This window comes from Colossoma macropomum, unplaced genomic scaffold (genome assembly GCF_904425465.1).
Source record: "Colossoma macropomum unplaced genomic scaffold, Colossoma_macropomum, whole genome shotgun sequence".
Classification (NCBI taxonomy): Eukaryota; Metazoa; Chordata; class Actinopteri; order Characiformes; family Serrasalmidae; genus Colossoma; species Colossoma macropomum.
Genome location: NW_023494791.1, coordinates 9,536,356 through 9,551,969, shown reverse-complemented (window position 1 = coordinate 9,551,969; position 15,614 = coordinate 9,536,356). Strand labels below are relative to the sequence as shown.

The following is a 15,614-nucleotide window of genomic DNA, read 5'->3' as shown; positions in this document are numbered from 1 at the left end:
GAGATGCGCGCGCAGCTTCAGAGCTGGCTAAGCGGCGGAGGCACTGAGAGGCGTTTTCGGTGGATAATACTGACTGATCTAATCAAATATTTGATTTGAAACACCATACAAATGTCTTAGAAGCCCTAGAAGTAAATAATAGTAGTGGAAATAAAGCAAGATGCGCACGCACACGTGTACGTGCTGGTGAGCAGAGCGTGAGAAAGCGGTTTTTAGCAGAGCGCAATGAGAAATGCAAATATTTGATTTGAAACACTATATACATATTTTAGAAGCCCTATAGTAAATAATAGTACTGGAAATAAAGCAAAATGCAGAGTTTATGAGCACAGAGATTGAGGTTTACTAGAAGAATAAAACATAAACTTTGAAGATGCTTCATCGGACCGCGATGGCACCGCTATTTTTAGAAATGGTAGACTCCACAGTTTCTAAGGATATGCGTAGTGAACTGCTGCATTAAAGCATTCCTGAGTTATAAAGCTGAGAAGACAAGGTGTGATTTGTGACACAAAATCCGTCAACAGCGTTGATAGGTTAAAGGTTAAAACTTGGTCACAGCTGGGTCTTCCAACAGGTCAGTTATCCTGGCCATCACACAGGACTGGCTTGAATCCAATATAAAATTGTGGACTGAACTGAAAAAGCATGTCCAAACAAGGAGGCCCACAAACCTGACTGAGTTACACCACTCCAGGGCAATAAATCGAGTATGTGATTACTCATGGAAGGCTACCCCAAGTGTTTGGTTCAACTTAGGAAATTAAAAGGCAATGCTATAAAATACTAGCAAAGTGTATGTAAACTGTTGACACAATGAAAATCTGAAATAGTACATAAAACCTGGAAGAAATCTGTCACTTTTTTTTTGAAATTGCCTCTTAAATAAAATTCATTCCATAATTGACTTAACACAAAAAACTGTATGGATGCTAAGTGCCCCTAGGTGTGAATGTGTGTGTGAATGTGTATGTCTATGCGTCTGCCCTGTGATGAACTGCCGACCTGTCCAGGGTGTTTCCTGCCTTCCATCCAATAACCGCTGGGCTCTTGCAGACCCCCCCTGCCCCCACCCAGGAGGATAAGTGACTTAAATAATGTGTGTGTGTGTGTGTGTGTGTTGTGTGAAGAACTGTATGGTAACATGAGTGAAGCTGTGAACAATTCTGTGTGTAAATCCTCACACATATATTTTGAGGAGCTCGTCTTTCTCAATTTGCAGAACTGACTTCCTCACCACTGTCAGCAGTGACTTCCTCTTCTTTCTAATGAATTATGCTCAGTGTTATGCATTCTTTTCTCATGAGTGCTTAATTATAGACAGAGTAAACTAGCTAACCGTATTGCTCAAGAACAGAAGAAACTTACATACAGCAACTTTTGTATTTATAGTTAACAATTTTCTGCAGCAGTTAATGAATTTAATTAATGTTAACGGAACGATTTAAACTGAGAAAGGCTGCTGATCCACTTGAGTAAACAAGTTGGAGAAGGACGCTATTGAGCATCATTAACTTTTCGATCATACTACAGCATGTTTACTAAACAGGCTTAGTCAGTGGTGTGTCTTGGTGGTGGTGGTGGTGGTGGTGGGGGTGCTGATGTGGCACTGGCCCTCCATAGGTGCCTCCCAACGGTGACAGATGTCCAGTTTCATTGTTTTAGTGCAATGTTTATTTATTGATTGATTTATTTAATTATTTATTTAGTCTATATTATCTTCTCAGTAATGGCTTTTTCACAGCTACACATAGCATTGAGTTGTCTTCTCACAGTGGAAGGATGGACAGAAAGTACTTGGAGTGATCTATGTTACTCCCCAGCAACCTAAATTTGAAAAGTCAATGCACAAAACAAAACAAAGGAGATTATTGTTTTGATCTCTTTAATTGGACACTGGACAAACAGGACATAGGTGCTTTTTTTTAGCTCTGAAGTTCAGACTGAGCTTTAATATAAAAGTTTTTTTGGTGTTGTTTTTCACAAGAAAGAAGACGTATTTTGCCTCTTGATCGCTTGTTGATAGCCCTTGTATGCAGTGAGCAAAAGAGAACTGTTGGCAAACTTCCGGAGACAGATAAGTATCTCGTTGATTATGTTCTGTTTGGCCGGTTCATCTTTAGCTTCCATCTTCAGGCTTGCAGACTCGTGTCTCTTTAATCTGTGTAGAATTAGAGTTTCATATATTTTGGAGATTAAAATCTGCTTTTTTTTTTTTCTTTTTTGCTCATTTATTATGCTGCATAACAAAGTGTGAAATGAATTCTCATGAAATCTTATCTGAGAATGCGGTTGCAATGGTGTGTCACACATGTCCCAGCTATAACACATCCGGTGCCATATTTCATGTTTATTGGTGGAGGTGGTGGTTGATGTATTTTTCCACTTGAAATTGTTGAAAAGTGGTTAGTTTCATTAAACAAGAACTACTGGACTGTCCACTTGTCCAGTCAGAAACATTTGTGGGCTGGGCTTTTCTATTTTGTTTGATTTATTTAACCTCTTAAAATTCCAGGCTTGTTACATACTAAGGCTTATTATTGAGTAACTACAGGGACTTCTTTTTTAAAGGCCATTTAAGGGGTTAAGAAAATGCTGCATGTGTAAAATCAGGAAGGAAAGCACCAAATGAACTTGGCTGCCACTAAAATATTGTAATGGTGAGGATGTCAGCGGTGTTTACAATTTGCATAATTATGCATATTCACAGATCTTCACTTTCTTAACGAGTGTTTAGGTTTTGGGATGATCCTATGCCATTTTAATAGTTTCTTGGGTATAACAATAAATATTTAACAATTTATTATTCAACAAAGATTTGTGATGTCTGGCAAAGAAGGAAATGTGGGATAACGTAGTGCTTCTCCAGATATCTTTGCTGGCCCTCATCTAGAAGCCCTCACTGCCGCCTCTTTCAACATCCTCTGCCGGGTTTCGCTGCCAGTTTTCGTCACGCTGCTGTTGTCTTCTCTGCACATTCCTCTGCAATCTTTTGCTGGGCTCATCCTTGTAAGCTTTGAGTTCAAAGTATCGTCATTTCCCTCCAGTCCACTGGGGGCGTGATCCCACTTCTGACACCAAATATGCATGGCTTAACAAACCAATAGATTACCACAGATTATTTTTTCATGTTTTAAAGTATAACTTTAGTTGTACTTTAAAGGGGCCTTGAAAACTGATTTGAGAGCCACTGGGTTAGACAACTTTAGTTACTTCAGTTCTGTCTATTGTGAGACTTTCGTGCATGCATAATGCTGCAGTGCACAGAGGACTACAACACTGCGTGTCAGAATTTTCTTCTGCAAACAAGTTTTGCCTGTTGTGTTTTGACACATCAACTGAAACCTTTCTTTTGCTCATTTGTCATGCTGGATAAAAAAGTGTGAAGTGAAGTGTGAAGTGAAAAGTGTGTCATTTGATCTTATCTGAGAATGTGATTCTAATGGTACGTCACACATGTGAAAATTGGTTAGTTTCATTTAACAAGATTCCTTGTTGACAAGTCATTCCACTTGTCCAGTCAGAAATGTTTGTGGGCTGGGCTTTTCTATTTTGTTCCATTTATTTAACCTCTTAAAATTCCAGACTTGCTACATACTAAGGCTTATTATTTAATAATTACAGGGACTTCAGTGCAAACTGGCTGAGCTATTCTTAGATTATATTAGTGTGTAATAATACTTTGGGCCTGCCAGCGGGTCCTGGCCATTTAAGGGGTTAAGAAAATGCTGCATGTGTAAAATCATAAGAGAAAGCACCAAATGAACTCGGCTGCCACTAAAATATTGTAAAATTGTCAGTATTTCAAAATGAAAATGATGTAAGCTGCTGTTTTAGTTCATTTGCTATCATAGCCTAAAAGGAAATAATCTGGACTATCATGAATGAAATGTGACTGCAAGTGAACATTTCTGAAAACATCTGTTGGCTTTTGCCAACTTTCAGTCTAGGATGAGATGCATCAAACTGAAGACACCACTTTTGTTATTTGTGTATAATACTTTATACTTAGTCACATTAAATAGTGACAAATGAGAGAGAAAATAAGAGATAGAAAATCCATGAACCTGAGACTTGAGCAAAAAAGTTTAGGAAGAAGAGAATGCTATGCTCCATCGTTGCTTGAGGTTTGTTACAGTTTTGTTTGAGTCCTTTAATTAGACATGACCTGTAATGACCCCTCTGCTCCCTGTGATGTTATCATGATCAGAGAATGTGTAGTGAAGGGAACTGCCACTCAATAATGTCTGCTGGGTTCGTGAAACACTAGAGGGGCACTTTTGAGTGAGTGCAAAATGACAGGGCTTTTAAGGAGCTTTTGTGCAAATGTTTGTAAATGCTTAAGAATTTTATGTAGAAAAATGCACAGAACAGCCTAGAATGTTTTAACACTGCTGATATATTTACTGCTGGAGCCTTCGAGCTCATGTTATACGACTTTCAAACGTTCCTCGTGTACGTTCATGATGTCAGTGAGAAATAACCAGGCTGGCTTTACTCAGCCAATGAGCTGATCAGCTCGCCAATCAGCACTCAGTAGCAGTAATACTAGAACCCAAAACCTGATTGCTGCAGACAACATGGAAAGATACTGCTAAGTTTTATTAGTTTTCTATGGAATACATCATTCTACTTTCCAAAGTCACAGGAAGATCTCACACTTATTTTTAGAAACATGTTTAAAGTTTTGTTTTTAGCCGTTTAGCTCCATTCACCCGCATTCATTAAGGAAACCACTCACCGGTGCCTTTTAGCATTTTGCAGTCATTTTTGATATAGTGAGAGAAATAAGAAGTGGTCAGGCTCCCCTTAAACTGGCTCTGTCATGATGTAAAAGGAGAGGAAATTTGCCTAATCACTCTACACCCCTCCCCACCCCACAGAGATCTTCACTCTGTTTGAGGAAACTAGTGTCAGACTACACAAACTCTGGACAATTCAGGTAAATAACAAGCATTCTACTCCGGTAAGTTAAAGAAATGAGAAGAAAAACTCATGATACATGATAGATAAGTCTGCTTGGCTGTATGTGAAAATTTTATCTAGGTTTGGAACATGTTCTTGAACTTAATCTGCATACTGTCAACATGTTTGTGCTTTTTCTGTGTGTCCAAATATGATAAGTTTTCTTTTTCCACATAAATTACCTTATTAATTCATGACTACTATTAAAAATGTTTGAGATAACAGCATAAGGAAGTAGGACGTGCATCTTTAGCATATGAAGTGTGACTGAGCAAATGGTTTTGTTGTTTTATCATCATGCTGAAAAGGTTGTTTAACTGATGTCAGTAATGAATATATTCCCTTCATGATAGACGGCTTCTTTTATTAATATCAAACAAAGCATTCATTTCATGAGTTTGATTTAAAACATTGAAAAATATTTAGAGGTGATTTATATTCATTTTTTTTTTCTTTTGATTAGTCTGCATTAGCCATATATGAAATGTTTGGTCACTTTATTGCAGCAGTATTGTTCAACCTTATCAGTATAACTTGGTTATAAGTGTAATCACTTTAGATCCACATGAGATAATAACTAATGCTATCTAACCCACTGGTTCTCAAGCTAGTCTACTGTCTCTCTAAGCTAGAATGACAATATTTTCAATGCCGACATATTAGTGTGCAGTGGAGTGGAAGGAAGGGGCGGGGTTTAGAAACGAGGAAGTCAGCGGTGTTTACAATTTGCATAATTATGCATATCCACAGATCTTCACTTTCTTAATGAGTGGTTGAGTTTAGAGATTCTCCTATACCATTTTTATGGTTTCTAAGGTATAACAATAATACAAAAATATTTAACAATTTATTATACAACATACATTTATGATGTCTGGCAAAGAAGGAGACACAGGAAACATAGTGCTTTCAGGAAAGGCTCTTTTATTGAACAAGCAGCTTTAAAGCACCTCCACCCAGTGCTAGCGGAAGCGGGCAAGAAGCAGGCAGGTCAGCAACAGCCACACATCTCCAGTACATGGTAGGCACTAACACTGCCAACTAACCAAGCACCCTGCACAGAATGACATGACCAACCCTGCTGCCCACATAATGTCTACACAGTCACAACTATCTGTAGAGTGAAGTCTCTCTCACTGCGCTTGTGGTGGTTTCCCTGGAGACTCTGCATGTCCATGACCAAACCATGAGTACTGCCGGTCTTTGTCAGGGTGCTGTTGTCTTCTCTGTAGTCCACTGGGGTCGCAATCCCAATTCTGACACCAAATATGCATGGCTTAACGAACCAATAGTGGAACACCACAGAATATTCTTACATGTTTTCAATTATAACTTTAGCTGTATTTTAAAGGGGCCTTTAAAATTGGCTTGAGAACCACTGAGTTAGACAACTTTAGTTACTTCAGTTCTTTCTATTGTGGCACTTTTGTGCATGCATAATGCCATAGTGCAGAGAGGACCACAATACTGTCTGTCACAGTTCTCTTTCTCAAACAACTTTTGCCTTTTGTGTTTTGACAGCTCAATTGAATCTGTGCTGTAAAAGAAGAAGCCAGATACAGGTTCATGTTTACCACCAAATGCAGTCTTTCTGAAGGCATCAGCTTCAGCTTTTGAAACACCACAATACCATGCAAACCAATAACACTCATCATTGTGGCCAATCTATTCAACACCTGGTGGCCTCTGTCCTTCCTCCTGTGCTCATCGTCGAGCTCCTGCTGGGCCTGCCAGGAAATGTGATGGCAGTGTGGATCTTCATCCGCCACCTTCAGTACTGGAGGCTGCACACTGTGTTTCTCTTAAATCTGGTCCTGGCTGATTTCTTGCTCCTGGTGAGCTTACCTTTCCGCATTGACTACTTTGTCCGAGATGAAAACTGGATGTTTGGTGATGCTTGGTGTCGGATTAACCTCTTCATGCTTGCAGTCAATCGGTCAGCGAGTATTGGCTTCATGACTGCTGTGGCTGTGGATCGATACTTTAAAGTAGTCCATCCACACTGTAAAGTGAACTTCATCGGTTCACAGCAATCTGCAGGGATTGCTTGCTTCATCTGGGCTGTGGTGATCTCACTGCGGATCCCTCTCCTGCTGTCTAGCGATCTCCTGTGGAAGGAGAACAACGATGTCTCTCTCTGTCGGAGCTTTAACAACTACGAGAACCCATCAACAGGCATCTGGATCCACTACACGATGTATATTGGCGAGTTCTTTCTCCCACTAGTGCTGTTCATTTTTTGCTCCATTCGAATCCCCTGCACTCTACGCCGTCACCACATAGACAAGAAGAAAGTGAGACGGGCTACTCGCACTGTCCTGGTAATTGTTGGGGTTTTCATCACCTGCTTCTTTCCTAGCATTGCCACAGGACTAACTGCACTCTGTCTAAAGAATCTGGGGAATGAATACTGCCGTGCTTACAGACTATTTAGTGAACTGTTTAGCCTTTCCATTGGGTTCACATACCTGAACAGTGCCCTGGATCCTCTCATCTACTGCTTCTCTAGCTCCATGTTTAGGAATGAGGTAAAGAGAGCCATCAATTGGTTTGGGACTGGTGGAGCTACAGCTCAGTCACCATGGCACAACAGGAGCACACGTGATGGCTGAGGAGGTGAATTCTCCAGAAAGAAGACTACAGTGCCATCAGAACTGATATTTCACATGCTTTATTTTTCAATTATAATGCATTTAAAATGCTTTGGCCTGATTCATAAAACTAAGTGGTAACAGCGCTATGCCACATACAACGTGTGGCACAGTAATTAAGAGCTATTCATGAAGTCACAGTGGTGGTGATAAGCACAATGGTGTGTTTTTAACGCAGTGGTATTTTCACCAGTGTCCTAGGCAAGAGCCATTCAAACTCCACAGGTCAAGGGGTCAAGCATATTAAAGACCAAGTGAAGCTCCAGTTCGCTGCCAAAATGGGTATAATGAAAGAAACAAAAACAAAGAAACATAGAAAAACTAAATTTTCATAAACAGAGCTACAAATTTTAAAGGACGAAATGCTGGCCAATGATAGTAAATTGTTGGCATAAATTCTTTAACTTTTAATACTGTTGATACTAGAAAAAAATAATATGTATAAACATTTTCATTACATTTTAAAATTGAATTTTTAAAAAACTCTGCAAATTTTAGTTGAACTAGCATGAATTAAAGTTTATTGTGGAATTTTTTTCCCCACACAGTTAAAAATGAAACTGAAATACTGGAATTATAATTACTTCCACAATCCAAATTGTATTATCGTTCATTTCATATTTTTCTTGATCTCAGAAATTCGATTTTCACATGTGAAATTTAAAGTTCAGCTAAGAAATTTTTAATTCTTGATAGTAGGAATGTAATTATTACATATTACATATTACAGTATTACATTTTGGTTTTAACTAGAAAGATTCAGTTGTACAAATATCATTTTGACACGTGTAAATTGAATTCCTTTGTAAAATCCATTGTAAATTGAAAAATTGGATTAAAAGCTAAAACTGCATGGAAATCAATTTGAACATTTCATTAGAATCTCAACATGAGAGTTTACTCAGTTTTGAAGTTAAAGCTACTTTCCATACACAGGAAGGAGATTCACCAAACAGTTGGGCCCAGGAAGAAGAGGCTGTTAAGTACAGATCCAGTTAAACCTTAACAATCTGAAAACCTGCTCGAGCCTGTCTTCCTCCTCAAAGAAAAAAATACCAGGGAAAAATACCACCAGAGTGGTTCAGTTGCTATTTATTGTTGGATTGTGTAGTGTTCTGAATTGGTACTGCTATATTTAAATTAAGGAAACACTTGGCCACACCTTACATCACACCAGTGGTAAAACACACCAGTAATCCTCAATTACAAATAAGTAAAGGTGTTACGCTATTTGCTCTTAACGTCATGGTAAACTGGCACTGCATTTTATGAATCTGGCCCATCGTGTGCAACATTATAACTTACATTTCATAAAACTTACAATTCATAAAACTTCTGCTTAAGAAATGTTACAGTTAATAAAAACGGTAACACTTTCTATGAATGTCACCTTTGTAAGCATCTATAAACACATTCACAACATGTTATAATGCATTTATAAGACATTATAAACATAGCTATACATATTTATAAAAATGCATTATACGTTATAGCCATGTTTATTATGCATTATGAATTGTTAACATAATAATTAACATAATAACATAATAATAACATAATAATAACATAATACATTATAAGTACTGATCATAACAAATTATAACAGCTCATAAGTCATATTTGTCCGCTCTAAGTAAAGTGAAGCCTACTGTACTAAAGCCTCCTCCAGTGTTAAGAGTGAGGCTTCAAGTTGAAGTATTTACTGAAGGATTTACTGAAACACTAAAACATAAACAATAAAGCTCATTACAGGCTTCAAATGTCAGAGTTTAAACTAGTGCTGCCATCAGTGTTTTACCCAATGTGGGAAAGGTAATGTACACCACCGTTAGCTTGGTATTTGTCTTTACTTTATGCTCTCCAAGCTGGGACTGACTTCTTTGGCACTGACATTATAACATGTTATTAGCACTACTTATAATGCATTATATAAACAATTCATAATGTATAATAAACATGGCTATAAAGTGTAATTCAGTGTAATTCTTTTTTTATAAATACTTATAACCATGTTTATAATGCCTTATGAATACATTATAACATGTTATAAATGTGTTTATAGATGCTTACAAATGCGACATTCATAGAAAGTGTTACCATAAAAACAATGAAAGTATGCCAGATTTCCAAAGAGTTGCAATTGTTTTCTTGCCATTAAAGCAGTCAAATAAAGACAGTATGTAAGTATCTTGTTTATGGCATTCTGACATTTGTAAAATTGTAAATAAAGAAAGCAGTGCTGTCTTTCAGCTGTCCCAAACAACTGACAAATGGCTAATGCAATCTTTTTAATATAGGGGTAAGTGCCTTGGCATAAGTGCTAAATGGGTTTGGTATTGTCCTACTTAAATTACATTGTTTTAGCCCATCATGCCCCTCATTCACATTTGGCTTGAGGACTGGCTCTAGAATTCCTTGCATCCTGTTTGAATGGATTTTAAAAGTGTTCAGCTACAATAAACACAGTGCAACTTGTTCCATGCTTATCTGTGTAGACAGATCATTTTGACTTTCATTTCCAGTCAGACGGACATTAAGTACAATTTATTCATTTTTCAGGATATATGTCACTGTGTATGACATTGTTGCTCAATATTCAGATATGCTACTTCTCTTTTAAAGAGAAAGCTTCTCTGAGGTAGCGGCTAAAATCAGAAGTAACATGACCTGTAGCAGTCTGGACAGTTTGGGCTATTACTTAAAATTAAACACTCAAACACCCAAGATAGTGGTTTAAATGCACAGCATTTCAGTTGTCTTGTTAATGAATTATCATATACAAACTGCGATTTCTGTTTTTTGTTTTTTTTTAACGTTAGTAATTGTTTACAAGAAGAGTTTCAATGGCACAGTGTCATGGCTGAACATGCTACATCTACTCCAGGAAAAAAAAATGGTTCATTTTCTTTCAAATATAGACAGTCAGTAAAATTTAAGAATTTATTGGTTCTTTTTTTTATAATTAAAGATAAAGCTGACGTTCCAACTTTACACTGTGTGCCATAATAAGCTCACTGACCCATTTCTAAGGAATTTGTCATTATATGTTCGAAGGAAGCTTAATGTACAAGTAACACGGGTTACGTGGACAATCTGCACTAATTTGCTGTTAAATTTCAATTTAAAACATGGCAGGAAATGACATTTGATTCAATTTATATGGTTTTGAACTTTTTTTTTTCACTTTTTAGGCACAGCCTGCTGTAATTTAGCATCATATACATCGTATTTGAAGCTGTACTTCAAATAAAACACTGCTTGCATCCATGTAGAGGGTTGCATCTACGTTGCTCTTCAGTAATCTGTGCATATAAATGATACATTCAGTAAAACACCTAAAAGGGGAACTCCACCGCTTTTGCTAAATTACTTAATCATTCAGAGTCGTTCGGTGTGATGCACCTTTCTAGAGAATTGCTCAGAATTGTTCAGCATTATAGTACTAGGAACCAGACGTCCGAAGCATTTAATGGCTCTAAAAGCTTCATCCCGTTAAGTTATTAAACAAAATGGTTATGAATGCATTGCTTGATATCTGAGACGTGGTTTTGTGCTAATTTTGTTAGAAAGTATTGGCCTAAAATGTATTTTTAGTATAAACTATTACTCCAGGATTACTTCCGTGTTTCCTCTCAAAACCGCATTCTCAACTGAGATCAATGCGCGCAAAACAGAGAAACCCATAATATACTGTTCTTTGTCTTCTATTTACAAACAAAACCAGAAGACCTGTCCCTAAACACACAGTTACTTTTTTATTAATTCAATTAATTAATTAAAGTCAAGAATATATGGTATGAGATGTTTGTAGGGTTTTGTTTTGTTTTGTTAACTGCATGCTAAATGTAGCTGATAGTCCAACAGAGGCTTTCAGACAGAGAAACAGAGGAACAGAGTTTTGGCTTGAGGTCTGTTCTTGGTTTCATTAGAATGCCAAAGAGCTGGCAAAGGCTTTCTGCTCTGCTGTCGTCATCAAGCCATCAGAGAAGAGGAAAACAGTTTAAGAGTGATCTCTCTGCTGCGGTTCCCCCAGAGGTGCTGATGATATGCAAGCTAGGGAGACTTAATTCACTAATTCAACTGTTCATCGCTCATAAGTTACGGCTGTTTATCTCATAACAAGTGGCTTGTTTTGGTTGTCTGAGTTTTTCTTTTCTTTAGGTTATTAACATGAACAAACAAACGGATAAACAGGAATAAACCTCACATGTTACATTATGTTTCTATGTTGAATTAAGACTCGCAGTCAAATATAGTTTGAATAGCAGAACGTGCCTGAGGAAACTGAATTAGATAACTAGGACAGGAGGTGTGGTATGATGGCAGGCAGAAAGATCAGATTCCACATACAGATATGCAGAACATGGTTGTGCAGCTATTGATGGTATCATAGCTTTTTCGTGGTACAGATAACATGCATAACATGAGCCAACTGCAGAGACGATGATACACAGTCAGTTGAGCCACTTTCAGTTCAAAGAATTTCAACAGAAAAGAGGAAGAGGAATACATTCTGTTGAGCCACTTATAATTGTGGAAATGTCATCCAGTAATAACAATACTCACTGTGGCCTGTCACCTCAAATTCTGGTGGCCTCCATCCTGCATCCTGTGCTCATCGTCGAGCTCCTGCTGGGCCTGCCAGGGAACCTCATGGCACTGTGGGTCTTCTGCCGCCACCTTCAGTCCTGGACACCCAATGTTGTGTTTCTCTTGAACTTGGTCTTGGCTGACTTTCTGCTTCTGGTGAGCTTACCTTTCCGAATTATCTACCTTCAGAAAGGGGAAGACTGGGTGTTTGGTGATGCTTGGTGTCGGATTAACCTCTTCATGCTTGCGGTCAATCGGTCAGCGAGTATCGGCTTCATGACTGCTGTGGCTGTGGATCGATACTTTAAAGTAGTCCATCCACACCATACAGTGAACTTCATCAGTTCACAGCAGGCTGCAGGGATTGCATGCTTCATCTGGGCTGTGGTGGTCTCACTGCGGTTCCCTCTGCTGCTGACAAACAGTCTCCTAAGCAAGAAAAACAATGTCTCTATCTGTCGGAGTTTCAGGTCCTACAAGCAGCCACCATTGGGCATTTGGCTCCACTTCATGGTGTATATTGGTGAGTTCTTCCTTCTACTGGTGGTCTTAGTTTTTTGCTCTGTTCGAATCATCTGCAGCCTACGCCATCGACAGATGAACAAGAAGAAGGTGAAGCGGGCTATATGCACTGTCCTGGTAATTGCTGGGGTTTTCCTCACCTGCTTCTTTCCTAGCATTGCCACAGGACTAACTGTACTCTATCTAAAGAAACTGGGGAATGAATACTGCCGTGCTTACAGACTATGTAGTGAACTGTTCGGCCTGTCCATCGGGTTCACATATCTGAACAGTGCCCTGGATCCTCTCATCTACTGCTTCTCTAGCTCCATGTTTAGGAATGAGGTAAAGAGAGCCATCAATTGGTTTGGACTGGTGGAGCTACAGCTCAGTCACCATGGCACAACAGTGAGCACACGTGATAGCTGAGGAGGTGAATTCTCCAGAAAGAAGACTACAGTGCCATCAGAACTGGCCTCAGATATTTGCTTTAATGTTCAATTACAACTTCACTCCATAAAACTTGGCAGTAACTTGAAGTTGAATCAAGAAAATATTGTTGATAATAGAAAAAATGAGATATATATAAACATTTCCATAACATTTTAAAACTCAACTTTTAAAAAATCCACTAACTCTTAGTTGAACTAACATGAATTAAAGTTTAATATGTGGTATTTTTTCCACATTTTTGTTTTCTTACCATGAAAGCAGCCAAATAAATGGACTGTACATAAATATCTTGGTTATAGCATTCTGATGTTTGTAAAGTGGTAAATAAAACACAGTAGTGCTGTTTTGCAGCTGTCCCGAAACAACAAATGGCTAATGCACGCTTTTAAATCTAGGCGTAAGTGCCTTGGCATAAGTGCTAAATAGGTCCTACTTAAATTAGGTTTAAATTAAATTAGTTTTAACCCATCATGCTCCTCTTTCACGTTTGGCTCGAGGATTGAATTCCTTCCCTCCTGTTTGAACAGATTTTAAATGTGTTAAGCTACAGTACACACAGTGTAATTGGCTCCATGCTTATCTGTGTAGATAGATTATTTTTGACTTTAATTTCCAGTCAGACTGACATTAAAAACAAGCTAGTAATTTTTCAGGATATATGTGTGACTAGATTAGATATAAGATAAACCACTTGCATCAGGAAGGGGAAAGTCGAAGGAAAATAAACGAAAACAAGAATGTTTAAAGCTGGAGTTCATAGAATGATTAAAAGATACAAAGAAAATGGGAACAAAACAAATAAATAAATAAAAAAAATAAAAATAAACAAAGAAGTTGCTGGTGCTGAGAACAATGGACTGTCCACCCCAGAGTCCAGAGCTCAACATCACTGAAAGTGTTTGGGATTACTCGGATCGTGAGAAGCAGAAAATGCAACCAACTTCTAAGACGAACTTTGGAGGTGTGGAAAATATCCCTGCAGATTTCTTTGAAAAGTTGACAGCAAGTATCCTGAAGAGAATGGACGCTGTAGAAGGTGGACACATCGAATACTGACGATGTTTAAAGTTAGTTGTTGACGCTTCTGTGTAATTTCCTGTTAATATGTTTTCTGCTTTTTTCCTGACACTGAAAAAATGAATAACTTCTGCTTTATGGGCACTGTGCCTGAACATGAAATACATTAAATGTGTTCTCTGCCTTTTGCACAGTACTGTATATGACATTGTTGCTCAAGGTTCAGATATGTATGCTACTTCTCATTTTAAGAGATAGCTTCCATAAGCTAGTGGCTAAAATCCGAAGTCACATGGCTTATAGCAGTTGGGACAGTTTGGGCTATTATTTAAAAAGAAACACACAAAAACTCATCATAGTGGTCTAAACACACAGCATTCCAGTTGTGTTCTTAAGAAATTATCATATACAAACCATAATTGTTGTTTTTTGTTTGTTTGTTTGTTTGTTTTAATATTAGCAATTATTTACAAAATGTGTTTAAATGGTACAGCGTCATGGCTGAACATACTACATCTACTCCAGGAAAAATGAAATGGTTAATTTTGTTTCAAATATAGACAACAAACAACACGTCTGAATTCATTCATTGATTCATTTTTTTGTCTGTTACTACAGACAATGCTGACATTCCTACTTTACACTGTGAGCCATAATAAGCTCACTGACTCATTTTTAATGCATTTGTCATTAAATGTTCGAAGGAAGCCTAATGTGTATCAGCAACACGGGTTACGTGAAAACAAGTGTTGAGTACAATTTACTCCACTTTGCTGTTCAACTTCAATTTAAAGCATGACAGGAAATGACATTTGATTCACTTTGTATGGTTTTTGTGTGTTTTTCACATTTTAATCACGCTATAATTTATATCATAAACTCAATATCTGAAGTTGTACTTCAAATAAAAGACTGATTGCAGATTTTAAATTCCACCTCATTGGCATTATTTTTGCAAATTTTGATGTTCATGTTGTTTTTCATGTTGCATCTACTTTGCTCTTCAGTAATCTGTGCACATAAATGATTCAGTTGCTATTTGGCCAAAATGTCAATTTACAGAAATATCCACATCTTTGTAAAAATAAACAAACAAGTGAATACATAAACAACGAAATAAACTTTGTAGTTGAAATGTGTTAGTTGTTCTGAAAAAAAGTGTTTCCTGTTTGTGGGCTTATTAATTATTAAAATTAATATATTTTATTAAATAAAACAACAAATAGGCTTGTTAGAAACACAAATGGGCTTAACAGGTACTAGAGGCCCATTTAAGTGCAGTCCAGGTTTTTTATTTTGTTTCTGTTCTTCATGTCATCATTTCAACAAATCATATAAAACTTGCCTGATTACGTTAAAGGACAGATTAATCTTTCATTCCATTGTAAGATACATCACTAAAATCTGAATATGTTTTCCCTGCTGTCCCAAAATTCA

At 37.5% G+C, this 15,614-nt stretch overlaps 2 protein-coding genes across 3 annotated transcripts; both read left to right on the top strand.

Moving 5' to 3' along the window:
* Window positions 1–4,902: 4,902 nt before the first annotated feature.
* LOC118809898 (hydroxycarboxylic acid receptor 3-like) lies at window positions 4,903–8,077 on the top strand. Of its 2 annotated transcripts, none has more exons than XM_036573411.1 (2): window positions 4,903–4,966; window positions 6,487–8,077. In XM_036573411.1, exon 2 carries the CDS (start codon window positions 6,597–6,599, stop codon window positions 7,575–7,577), a length of 981 nt encoding a protein of 326 aa, XP_036429304.1. In that variant the 5' UTR covers window positions 4,903–4,966; window positions 6,487–6,596; the 3' UTR covers window positions 7,578–8,077. The 2 variants fall into 2 exon arrangements, with proteins under 2 accessions (XP_036429304.1, XP_036429305.1); XM_036573412.1 differs by having other exon boundaries at window positions 4,921–4,942.
* A 4,050-nt stretch (window positions 8,078–12,127) lies between these two features.
* LOC118809897 (hydroxycarboxylic acid receptor 3-like) lies at window positions 12,128–13,204 on the top strand. Its single transcript, XM_036573408.1, has one exon. It carries the CDS (start codon window positions 12,156–12,158, stop codon window positions 13,134–13,136), a length of 981 nt encoding a protein of 326 aa, XP_036429301.1. The 5' UTR covers window positions 12,128–12,155; the 3' UTR covers window positions 13,137–13,204.
* Window positions 13,205–15,614: the final 2,410 nt, after the last annotated feature.

Coding starts and splice junctions, on each gene's coding strand:
- LOC118809898 (XM_036573411.1), top strand. CDS start 6,597: ATGCAAACCAATAACACTCATCATTGTGGCCAATCTATTCAACACCTG.
- LOC118809897 (XM_036573408.1), top strand. CDS start 12,156: ATGTCATCCAGTAATAACAATACTCACTGTGGCCTGTCACCTCAAATT.